Here is a 13,123-nt window from a genome sequence, read left to right as displayed (position 1 = left end):
AGAATTTATTCCAGAACAGTATCTCCACACAAGCGAGTTATTCTGAAATAGGTATGTGGGTCATTCTCCCCCTTTCAGACAAAACCTAAGACAGGAAAAATAATTAGACTGCCCTGAACTAGCAAAGTTACTAAACATACTCTCCTTCACTTATACACCTCCTAAGCAGCACAGGACTCTTTGGATGAATTTCATACACTTGCAAACAATAACTAATAGTATTGGCCATTTGGTGATTCTCAAAGTACAATTATAGACAACGGATCCACCAACCTGTATCACTTCCTCCACTCGAGCTGCTGAGTGCAGCACTCAGCCTGCTCAGTTCGGAAAAGTAAATTGTTCCATTCCATCGAGAACAGGGATCTTCCGAGCATCATTCCCTTAGAAGCAGGATGCACAATGCCCCCACATTCACCATTGCCACAGTACATAGCAGTGCAAGAGTCCTTCAGTGGATGGTGGTTCCCAAATATCTGTCTTGTTTCAGCAACAGACTGTCTCTGAGCAGAAAGCAATGCAGCCAACAGGCTTAGTGTACAGTACAGCACTGCTGACTGCAGTGCCAGTCAATTGGGAAGGTCACTAGAGGGCTAGAAGTGCTTCAAAAATTCAGGCTCTCACCCCACTAAGGTTTAGTTACAACAGCGACTCACCCTGATCATCCGGTCTGATCGATGGCGCCGACGAATGCGATTCAAACCCTCCACAAAGCGGATGAAGCCATCCAAGAGCTGCCACTCCTCTTCATCAGAGCGGGGCTTGTCTCCATACACATCACAGTGTGCTTCACCTTCTGTAATCCGCTTTGTGGCACTGATGCAGGCTGGGAGCAGCAGAAAGCGCGTCCTCCAAAATTTCAGTGACTCAATAAGGCTGGAGGAAGGAACACAGTGGACAGATAAAAAAAGCAGACAGTACAGCATACGTCACAGCTGTGAATGAGAGATTCTATACAACATAGCTGTGTGCCAACTTGCTTAGAGTCCAACAAGTAGATGACAATATTCCTGACTTACATCTGCAAAGATCACCAGGTCCCCACTGTACTCCCAGTTTAATTAACGGAGTTAATACTCGCTTACATCCATGGTTTTAATGGATCTCATGGCTGTGCCATTAAGCATCAAATGACCTACATGTGATGGGGCATTCAGCAGGATGAATGTCAGTGGGAGGTATTTACCACCAAGCATGTTGAAACAGTACAGAAAAACTAACTTCCAGGTTGATAATGTCACATGGACCCTCACTTTTAATGTAACCCATTAGGCAATGCCGTAACTAGGTTTTACTGTGAAAAGCAAAGGAAAATAAATTTCAGATATCAGGCTAAGGCACAGAGGATTTCAGCTGAGACTTTAAATGAGAGGGAAAGATACAAGGAGGCGGGTTCACTTGATAGACGATACAGAAGAAAAGGCGCTCATCACCTTTGGGGATACTCTGTGAAGGGACAAAGAGAAGGCCAGTTTTAAAGTAGACAGAGGGACGGAGTAGAGTCAAGCAAGGTCTGTGACTTCAGCAAGTCCACAGAAGGTTTTAAAAACTAAGGAGGGAAAATTTGAATCGTATCTAGAAATGAATGAGAAGTCAGGGAAACTTTCCAAGGATGACAAAACATCATCATACTTCTTTGCATGCCTGGGGGATGGAGGAGGGTAAAAAATAGGTCACAAATACCAGCGTGCGTGATACTTTGCATCAAAATCAGGCAATTCAAAAATGGTGCTATGTAAAATTCAAACAAGGTAACAGAGCTGCTAATAGCATATCAATGAAAGCAGGTCAAACACTCCCTCAAGTACCATGTCACCAGAGCTATTCAAGCTTTACGGAGAAAAATGTTGGATCAATTGTAGATCAAAAGGAAAAAAGAAAAAAAACATAGGACAAAGAGCAATTAGGATGGAAAATGAGATCTCTCACCTGAAGTCTTCAGAGCCAGCGGAGCAGATATACTGATCCAAGTAATTCCACTTGTACTCTTCCAGCCGCTCATGGGAGAACTCGACCCAGCAGGAGACAAATTCAGAATCAGAGTGTGAAGGGCACAAGCTGTAGGTGTAGTTTATCTGAGCAGATTCATATGGATACCTGAAAAAGACAAAGCTAGCCTCACCAATCCTAGCACTATCAACGGCAGCTCCTCCTTGTAACAAAAGGCACTGAATACAGTCATCCAAGCAAGTACAGGTAGGAGGAGACAGCAAGTCTGCTGGACAGGTGGTGCTAACTTACTTGACTGGAGAGATACTCACTTTGGCAGGTATCGAGTGACAGTAATTATTTTGTCCTTTAAGATGACTTTGTGGAACGTGCGGCCCATGCTCAGCCAATACTGATCTTCCTCCTCGGGTTGGTTTCGTGATACAAGGCCTATAAGTAATACATAAAGAGAACATCTTTCTGGTCACCTATGTTAATAGTCACAGCTTTGTTGCACAAACTGCACCTACACTATAACATTCCACGAATGAGCTTCCAAAACACAATTTAAACCAAGCGTCATCTTTAATACTGTTTCTTTGAGGAAGGCTTGCTCAGCAAGATCAGCAGTAGACATGCTACAGGAAATCTTGTGCACCTAACTGATGGGCTGGTAATTTCAGCATAATTTTCCATCCTTCTCTGTGCTTCATTCCTGGAGCTAACCCCTTAATGTGTTGTTTTTCCAAACGAGTCTCACCATTTAAGCCTCTGCTTCCTACCCATAACCAAGAAGGGTAATAGTTCTAGTTCCTACCCTCATACATTCACCTCCCTCAAGCCTCCCCTTACTTTAACTTTGTCCAAAAGACATCATCATCAACAAAATTTTAAATCAAAGCCTTGTACTTAGACTGTGATTCCAAAACGGGGAAGTGGGACCGCATTCCCCCACATAATCTAGACCCCATCTACACTGGGTATTAAACTGCGTTAGCTGAAACATGGTTTTAAGACAGTTCTAACCATGCCCACTCTGGACTGGACACAGCCATTGTTAAGTCATGTTTCAAAAAAGACTTATTCTAGACTAAAACTGAAAAAAAAAATAAAAAGTTTCAGAAATAGCTGTACCTGTTCAACAGTGACTAGGTAAACTGTATTGAAACCTGTATTAGCATGAACTATGTTAAACTGGCTCACCTACATATTTCAAACCCCAGTGGGTACAGGGCCCATTTCTAACAAGTCTCCAAATAGAGGTCAGAACTGCTCTCCTGGATACACTCTGCCCTCCCCTCCCACCCACAACCCCATATCCATCTCCTGCAGTCACAGCTGACTCTCCATTGTCTGCAGTGCAGTATTCCAGGACATGTATCACAAGAAATACGGAGGTTGTATTTTTTTTAAAATAAACAACTGGAAATCTCTCCCTCCAAGTAACCAAATCACAGAAGACAAAGTAAAACATGAAGAGAAAGAATGAGTCAGACAGAGGGACGGTTACCACCAGCTCTTACTCCTGATGACTGCGGAGGCTGTTGGGGGAAGAGGAGTGAAGGAAAGACAGGACAGAATGTATTGTGGAGAAAAGGAGCTACAAAGCAGGTGACACTCACCTCGGCTGTAGAGGGGGCTGCTGCTCAGAGGAGGTGGTACAGTGGTAGTTGGTTTCTGTGGTTTGGGATGCACAATGATTTGATATCCTTGCATAAGACGCTGACAAATGAACTCCTCAAACACTTGTTGAGCTGTCATCTGCACACCTTCCTCATCTCTCCTGAGCACAAGGGGTTAATCACAAGACCAATCAGCATAATGAACTGACCATACACCTGTTCTTGTTTCCACTTTTCCCAACTGAGGTCCTATTACTGCAATGGAATCTGCACAGGTGGAGCCTTGTGCCTGCACAGATCGACTTGCAAGATCAGGATGTAAGACAGTTGCATTTCTATCGCTTCTATCAGCAGTTCATGGGGATGGGTATTACCAAACTGTCTGGAAATATTAGCTGGCACTTTGCAAACAATTTTGAAGCTAGTGAGAATAAGAGGCATTCTGACCATCAAGATTTATTTACAACAGCAGCAGTTAAACTTCTGACAGTTGTATTTTTTAGCACTCATACTATTTAGCAAATATATTCATAACGATATTCACTTCTATAAGACTTTCCATCAGAGAGTCTCAAAGCAGCTCAGTAACATGAATTAAAACTCAAACACCTTTAAAAAGGGGTGAATACTTTCCTTCCTCAGAAAGGGGCAATTTAAGGCACAAAGAGATTAAAAGACTGGCTCATCATTGCCAATCAGCAGGAGAGCTGAGAATAAAACCCAGAAGCCCTCACTCCTGGTGCTGTGCTGTAGCCAACAGCCCCTATTATCCCCTTCTTCTCCTGAACACTGGTATCCTGCTCTTAGAGGGGCAGACATTTCTCCAAGCAGATTAATTGACTTTAATGCTGCCATTTATTATACCTTCTAAGTGCCTAAAGTGTAAGATTTCAGTCTCTCATGTGAGAGGTTTTATTCCTCCCTAATAGGGCAGTAACCAATATAGCTCTGTTTTGTTACTTCACAGTTGGTGGGAAGTTTCAGAGATGTTGAAAGGAAGATGCATGGTTTTGGGAAGAGTGTTCTGCTATCTGGTGGCTATTGCAGAGTTGCAAGAGAATCTCAGAGTGTCTTTTGGTTTATCACACCACGTTCCTTCCAAAATTCTCCCCACAAAGCATCTCTGGAAAGGGGGTGGAGGAACGGTATTTTTTTTTTTTTAAATATAAAGAGACACTCCGTATTCCAGGACATTTATCACAAGAAATATGGGGGTTGTATTTTTTTCAAAATAAACATGTCAAGTTTTGTACCCAAACTAATTTCTAACAAACATCCAGAGGGAGGCAAAATGGACAGATATTACCAGTGGACAAGGTGCAAAGCTGTCATCTAGAGAGAAAGCCTATCTATTCCACTGCCAACCATGCTGGCAACTCTATATATTGTATGAAAGTCACAAAAATGTTCATCTTCCACCAGATTATCCCTGCCTGGGATTATCTGGAACCTTTCAGTTCAATGCAAGAGACTGTACTAGAGGAAGTGTTGGCACAAACCTGTCCATGTCAGCTTCTGGGAGCAGATCATAGCAGCCCTCAGTGTAGTCATTCTGCAAGCTCTGCCGGTCTGGGAAGTAGTCCGTGGTGAGAGGAAGGCATGCCGGAGTAGTGAGAGATTTCCAGTCCACCCCAACTGTACAACAGAAGCCTGGCACTACAGGGGGAGCAGACAGTGTCAGAACTGCCTCGTTGCATCATGGGGAGCAGACAATGGGGGCACGTGTGGTCACACATGAAAAATTAGGAGTGGGGAGGGAGAAGAAGGATGTGTGAACAGAGGAAAGTTGGAAATAAAAGATAAGTGTAAGATATGAATGAAAGTCACCAGTGGGTTGGATGGGGAGGGAAAGAAGGCAAGTAAGAGAGAAAAGGGGAGGGAGAGAAAGACACAGTTTGTTAAACAATGCAGTGCACATGCTAATTCAATCCCATCATGCAAATGGGATTCAAAGTTAATACCTTAAAATTATCTGTTGATTGTAAGCTAGAGCTGAAATAGCTGCTGAGATTACTGCAGATCAGGTGCAATCTCATATTATTAAACATATAAAAGAAAAAAAAATCAACATTCCAAGTCCGGACAAGCAAATCAGACCAGCTCCTCATCCTGGATGATTGTAGGAGAGGTTGGTGAGGGAAAGAATGACAGCCTGTTTCTGGAATAGGTAGCATACAACAGCAGAAAAGAGAACATTTCTACAGTTATAAAAATAGAAAACAGCCAGAAGAGATGGGAAGAAAGGAAAAATAGTATCTTGCTTTCCCCCCACACCCCTTTAAATTTAGGCTGCTATTGTAAGATTCTGGAGATCTAAAAAACACAGATAAATCAACATCAAATCTACATCAATCATCTGTCCAGAGATGCCTGAATCAACCTGCTCTAAGAGCTCTTGGTGATTACTGATACATAAATCATTGTTGCACAGATCTCACTGACAAAACTGTTTCGCTTTACCTTAAACATTTTATTTTAACATGAGGGGGGAAATATTGTTGCAAGGAACTGATACAAGACAGACTGTTGCAAGAAATGTTCTCTGAAGCAGAGCCATGCTCTCACTCTTGCAATAGAGGCATGTAAGCTTCAGTAAAGGGTATCTTGTACATAAAATGCTGGCCTTCCTGTTCTGTCATTAGATTGTCCAGCTGGCACCAAACAGAAACTTTATGATTCAGAAGCAGACCAGGAAAGTCCAACAGCCTTTTAAGCTCTTTACGTAAAAATTATGGGCAGAGGATGAATTCAGGAAATGATACAGCCATTGATTTAATGAATTAGACAGGAACAAGTAAAGCCATAGTATATAAGGGCTCTACGGAGAGCCACTGACAATGACAGGGAAGCAGAATGTAAACCTGACTGCTGCCACATACTCAGGGCATAACTACACTACAGCTGCAGTGCTGTAGTTTAATACTGCATCAACGGAAGCGGTTTTTCCATCAATGAAGTTAGATTAACTACACTGATGGAAAACTCTCTCCGAGAGGTGGTAGTTAGGTCAATGGGAGAATTCTTCTGTTGACCTAGCCCTCTTTACAGAGGGGATTAGGTCAACCTAACTACAGTGCTCAGGGCATGAAGTTTTTCCCAGCCCTTAGCAACATAGCTATATCAGTCTAATTTTTAAGTGTAGACCAGGCCTCAATAGACTCCCAACTCCTTGCTCACCAACCCCTAATGCCTTTGCACGTGCACACACCCCAGCCCATGTTTACACAGGCCTCCTGCCCAACCCTCCCCTCCCGCTTACTTGGATCCAGAGAGGTTGAAACAGCATCTTCCAATGAATCTTTGTTCTGGGTTCTGAGGTTCATCCCTATGAGAGGCAGACATGTATTTTATTACAAATAACCATTTGTGCATAACATTCACTCTTCTTCCCTCCAAGAGAAATTCAGACATATGTGCGTAAAGCTCAAAGTAATTGTATAATGCCTCTCCCCATCCCCAAGATATTCAGGGCACCACATAACATAAAATATGTAAATACAGCCAACACATACAAGGCCACCATCTTTAAATTCAATTAAAGTGGTCCGGTACTAAAATGGATACTATGGTGATGGGCAACTTTATAAACGCTTGCAATACAAAATAATCGGAGAGTTACCCGTAATTATTTAGCTTGCTAACCTCTAGATTTCACATTTAAAAGCTAATCCATTTTTTCCTAAATTGGGCACTTTTTTTGAACAAGCAAGATGTTTCTGATTAGATTTTTTTCTTACTTAAGGGAAAAAAGTTAGAAGAATTAATACATATAGAATGTATCAAGGAAGATGCTAAAGTTAGTAAAAACAAACAATGGAAACTGCAACAGAAATATGTATATAGCAAAAGAGGAAAAATAAGATTTACTACAGAGTTCAAATAACTTATCAGAATAGATTATGGGGATTCAAGGTAGCCCAGATGTTTTAGACACAGACTACCAGTGTACATGGCTTTCTGAGAAAAAAAACCACACAGGCGGTCCTTTGGATTCAGCCAGTATAGCTCTACCTAGCTGCCTTGGCACTTACTGATCTGGAAATTTGGAAAGCGATAACCTGCTAAGGATTATTGCAATAGATTATATCTGGGGGAAAAAAAACACAAAAACAAAACAAAAAAAACCTGCTAAAATATTTTTAAGTGGAGAATATTTGTGGATAATAAAAGTAATCAAGGTGCTGAAAATATGGACATTCATTCATTATTTTTCAATATATAAACTGTACTTGTCTGCACCATTCTAACATAAAAGGGGAAGAGACAATTACCCATGATCAAGAGGGAAAAATTACAACTCTTGTGGGCATTTTCAGATTTTGAGCCAAATTTTCCTGTGCTAGACTTAATCAAAACTAACATTGAGTTAAATTGAGTTACTATGGATTTATGCTAATGCAACTGACTGCAGAATTTAAACCTTTTGTTTAACATCTTAACTATTGTGTTAACGTTATGAAATGGATTTATAGTTCAGCTAACTTGGAGAACACATACTTGGCACAGTTTCTAAATATTCACAGGGGCTGATTTTATAAAGTTGGAACCCACTCTTTTATCCAATGAGTGAATATCCAAGAAAATCCAGGTTCTCTACATTATATAGCAATTACTGTAAGAACAGATGGGTTTTTCATTCCATGATGATGGCAGGAAATCAAAAGAGTAGGCTAGGACAAGTTGCCATTAATCTTACGTCAAACCAATTAATGACATCCGCCATCCACTTAGGAAAATGCAATAAGACTTGTTTTCTCTAAACTGCCATCTGGCATCTGCTGGACAATACAGATAACACGTTGAATGCCAATGTAAATAATTGGGGTAATTTTTTTACTAAAGAGGCACATGTTGCAATACCTGGATGAACTATACTGTAGGCTGTAGAATGATGCCCTGATGTGTTGGAAAGATCTGTTCTGAATCATAGATGGCTCATGCCATCGGAAATGGAAAGATATAAGCTGCCTACACAGCCATGCAGTAGTGGCTTCAGCTCATTAGAGAGTTCAGTTATGAAGAAAGAAAAGGAGTACTTGTGGCACCTTAGAGACTAACAAATTTATTAGAGCATAAGCTTTCGTGAGCTACAGCTCACTTGAAGCATATTAACTATAGACATAATTTTGCCTATAAATCACATATGTGGAGGCTGTTACAGAGATTTTGAGGCTTCTCAAAACAATGCAGTTGAAGAAGGAAAACATTTTTACTACTAGGAAAAATTATATACTCCGTGCATTCATGTTGCACAAATTATATATAGTATTTGAGGTGCAATCCAACAACTACCAAAACAAAAAAATTAAATCAACTTGGAAGATATAGAAGTAAGGTAAGAATATTAACCATGTTCAAATGAAACCCAGGGAAGGACACGAAAGAAATAACTTTACAGTGACTAATTAACCAATAAGGATTTCCACACAATTATAGATGCAAACAAATGTTATTGGCAGTAAGTTTGCTAGCAAATTGTTTCAGACACTGTAGTGTGTGGAGGAGTGTGTGTAATAAGTGCAAAAATCATAACTGTACATTGGAAGGCAAAAACTCAATGAACCTGTGAAATTAGAAAGAAGAAGAGAACAAGGGGAGTCTAAAATACTCCATTCAAAGTGTTGGAAAATTCTACTATTTATCACATTTCATCTAAATAGTAGATCAGGGGTCGGCAACCTTTCAGAAGCAGTGTGCCAAGTCTTCATTTATTCACTCTAATTTAAGGTTTTGCGTACCAGTAATACATTTTAACGTTTCTAGAAGGTCTCTTTCTACAAGTCTATAATATATAACTAAACTATTGTTGTATGTAAAGTAAATAAGGTTTTTAAGATGTTTAAGAAGCTTCATTTAAAATTAAATTAAAATGCAGAGCCCCCCCGGACCGGTGGCCAGGACCCGGGCAGTGTGAGTGCCCCTGAAAAACAGCACGTGTGCCACCTTTGGCATGTGTGCCATACGTTGCTTACTCCTGTAGTAGATGATACTTTGAAAAGTTAGGCCACAAACAGACAGACAGTTACTGCAACAGAACGCTTAGTTTGGCGAATTTGTTTTACTGGCTTTAAGAGATTCAGAAGAAATTTTCAGTAACTGGGGTCTCAGTACAAGAGACACACTCCTAATAATAAAAAGAAAAGGAGTACTTGTGGCACCTTAGAGACAAACAAATTTATTTGAGCATAAGCTTTCGTGAGCTACAGCTCACTTCATTGGATGCTTTCGGTGAAAAATACAGTGGGGAGATTGATATACACACACAGAGAACATGAAACAATGGGTTTTATCATACACACTGTAAGGAGAATGATCACTTAAGATGAGCCACCACCAGCAGCAGGGGGGGAGGGAGGAAAACCTTTCATGGTGACAAGCAAGGTAGGCTATTTCCAGCAGTTAACAAGAATATCTGAGGAACAGTGGGGAGTGGGGGAGAAATAACATGGGGAAATAATTTTACTTTGTATAATGACTCATCCACTCCCAGTCTCTATTCAAGCCTCAGTTAATTGTATCCAGTTTGCAAATTAATTCCAATTCAGCAGTCTCTCGCTGGAGTCTGTTTTTGAAGTTTTTTTGTTGAAGGATAGCCACTCTCAGGTCTGTAATCAAGTGACCGGAGAGAATGAAGTGTTCTCCAATTGGTTTTTGAATGTTATAATTCTTGACGTCTGATTTGTGTCCATTTATTCTTTTACGTAGAGACTGTCCAGTTTGACCAATGTACATGGCAGAGGGGCATTGCTGGCACATGATGGCATATATCACATTGTAGATGTGCAGGTGAACGAGCCTCTGATAGTGTGGCTGATGTGATTAGGCCCTATGATGGTATCCCCTGAATAGATATGTGGACAGAGTTGGCAACGAGCTTTGTTGCAAGGATAGGTTCCTGGGTTAGTGGTTCTGTTGTGTGGTGTGTGGTTGCTGGTGAGTATTTGATTCAGGTTAGGGGGCTGTCTGTAAGCAAGGACTGGCCTGTCTCACAAGATCTGTGAGAGTGATGGGTCGTCCTTCAGGATAGGTTGTAGATCCTTGATGATGCGTTGGAGAGGTTTTAGTTGGGGGCTGAAGGTGATGGCTAGTGGCATTCTGTTATTTTCTCCTAATAATCTGCAATTTAGCATTTAAAAGTGCATTTTATTTCCTCAAGTACAGATTCTCATCCAATTGTTCACACAGGCCCAAATCCAAAAAAGCAGTTAATCACATTATGTAATCTTGTTTTAAAATAGGCACATGCTTAACTGTTTAGTCGGATCTGGGCCTTAAAGTCTGTAAAAAGCTCTGCAACCCAGCACCTACAGTTCAAAATGGAAAACCCTATTTACAACTTCTCTTGAAGCCTATAGCTCACTACTAATTACCACAGACTTTATTCTCTGAGAATTATTAGAAAGATGGAATCATCTCAAACAAGCAACTCAGATATTTTAATATTCAGATTCATTTTGCTTTAACCCAAGAAGGGGAACACCCAATATACTATAGCAAAGTAAAGTACACCATGGAGCATTAGAGAAAATTTTGCTCCATTTTTTTTTTTCCATGTCTAGACACCAGATTTTGCGTTAATGGAACAGATTATCTTACTTTCAACTGAATACATTGTAAAAGCGAATTTGTTAAGCACAAACAAACAATGGACATCTTTTCTATACCAAGCAATTTATAAACTGTAACTAGAGGAGCGGAAAGAAAGATACAAAACAATAAGAGGGGATAATGGACATTAATTGCTCAATGTACAGTTAGTTATATATTAGTTTGGAACTATTAAGTGCTTAGTGTTATTCATCACCTGTACCCTATAGCTCCTGGACCCACCATGTTCTATGGGTCCTAGTTCTGTTACTTTGTGACTGTTATCCTCTTACATAGCATCCTCTTGTAGGTCCATATCACCAGTCCTTTCATACTTCTATTTAAAATCCCCAAGCCTGCTCAGTTGACTGTTTATTACCTGCACCATTAGTGCTGACCAAACTGCCAGAAAACTCATTTGTTCCACTGAAGCTCAGGAAGGAGATGGTGTCACCTGGATGACGAGAAGTGATGTGCCTGGAGAGAACAAGATGCTGGCAAATTGGTTCTTTACAGAGAAACAATACCCCCTCTCAGAGTTAGGTCAAGTCTTTTAATCAAAATTCAGATGCAAAAGCAACCTAGGGTCTAAGCTCAGCCTTTGGTGAATCAATGCTCCATACGACACACAGGGATCGGGACAGGCCTGGAAGGAACTTAGGAGGTTCTGTACCAATGCAGAATATTGGTCCCTATAATTTGGTACGCAATCTATGGCAGACCTATACTGTCTTCTCACAGGACAATGGATTTCATGGATGACTAGCTATCCATGCATCTACTAGGGGACAAATACAGCTAAACAAGGATGAAGAAGATTCCCATGTTATGCACAGGTTCAACTTTAAAAAAATGGAAATTCCAACCAGATCCAAATCTACCATGGATCTATTTATGTTCAATAGGGAGGAATCAATTGAGAATGTGTGAGTAGGAAAGCCTGATGTTAGTGATCATAATTTAACATATAAGGAAAAGCTTCATATGCATAGATTTATTTTTTAAAAAGCAAAATTTGGGAACTAAAACTTGGTAAGTGTAGCGTAATGGGAACATTAAAATCCATCGTAAGCAGGAGGAGGCTAGAGAATCGTAAAAGACAACATTGTTTAAAGGTGAGACTAAAACTTGTCTTGAAAAGAAAATTGCAAAGAAGAAGAATTAACCAGTGAGACTTCCTGAAAAACTGCTTAAAAGATTGGAGAGTGAAACAACTCTGTACTGGAAATAGAGAAGGGAGAGGAAACCAAAAAAAAAAAAACGAGGGTCAATCACAGCTAGGGCTTGAAGTGAAATGACAGAGCAGCAAAAAGTAAAAGTTAATGTCAGCCAAGGGATGGAAGGGGAACAATAAGGACTTTTACAAAGACATAAGAGAAAGTAATGCTTGAAAGGAAACAGACCCATTAAAGTTAATGACGGAGGAAAGAGATTAAGTTAATGACAATTCTAAAGTGATTAAGTTACTGAACATTTAAAGTTTGTTTTGTTTTTTTTTTTAAATGAGAAAAAAAATGTAAAACATGGATACAGGAAATAATAAAGACATTGTTAATAGAGATGTAGCTAAAAAGCTAGTAAGGGAATACCTTGGTGGGAGGTGGGTGGGAGGATAACTATGTAGCTCAGCAGATAGCCTAGATCTAGTGATGGGTCTAACTTCCGAAATAACTTAAAAAAAAAAAAAATCCATCATATACATAGCGACTAATGAATGGATTTAGCTCTCGCAGGGGGCAAGATGCAGTGACTATGCTGATACTGCAGGCCTGTGTAAGCTCCCAATACTGTTTGGTGCACTGAATGAGATTTGTAGGTAAACAGAAAAAATTGTAATTTAAGAACAGGTAGCCATTCTTACAGGCAGTCCAGTTCTTGCATTGCATTTTTCACATTTCTCTATCATGTCAAACACAGTTTTAATTTCTCATCAGGTCTCAGTAGTGGGGAAAAAGAGGGCTGAAATTGCTTAACAGTATTATAAG

At 40.2% G+C, this 13,123-nt stretch overlaps 1 protein-coding gene across 31 annotated transcripts in view; it reads right to left on the bottom strand.

Moving 5' to 3' along the window:
- Positions 1 to 13,123, bottom strand: part of DEPDC5 (DEP domain containing 5, GATOR1 subcomplex subunit) — a 64,605-nt gene that overhangs the window by 26,276 nt on the left and 25,206 nt on the right. For 17 of the 31 annotated variants that reach the window (XM_038373181.2, XM_043498011.1, XM_038373178.2 and 14 more), the window contains 7 exons: positions 11,518 to 11,615; positions 6,811 to 6,876; positions 5,051 to 5,234; positions 3,552 to 3,712; positions 2,262 to 2,379; positions 1,930 to 2,097; positions 657 to 876 (listed from right to left, as the gene is read on the bottom strand). In XM_038373181.2, coding sequence (XP_038229109.1) covers positions 657 to 876; positions 1,930 to 2,097; positions 2,262 to 2,379; positions 3,552 to 3,712; positions 5,051 to 5,234; positions 6,811 to 6,876; positions 11,518 to 11,615 — 1,015 coding nt within the window. The remainder of the gene's footprint in view (positions 1 to 656; positions 877 to 1,929; positions 2,098 to 2,261; positions 2,380 to 3,551; positions 3,713 to 5,050; positions 5,235 to 6,810; positions 6,877 to 11,517; positions 11,616 to 13,123) is intronic. The other 14 variants (XM_038373182.2, XM_043498023.1, XM_043498033.1 and 11 more) reach the window with 1 other exon arrangement.

This window comes from Dermochelys coriacea, chromosome 15 (genome assembly GCF_009764565.3).
Source record: "Dermochelys coriacea isolate rDerCor1 chromosome 15, rDerCor1.pri.v4, whole genome shotgun sequence".
Classification (NCBI taxonomy): Eukaryota; Metazoa; Chordata; order Testudines; family Dermochelyidae; genus Dermochelys; species Dermochelys coriacea.
This window is presented reverse-complemented; position numbering and strand designations above follow the sequence as displayed.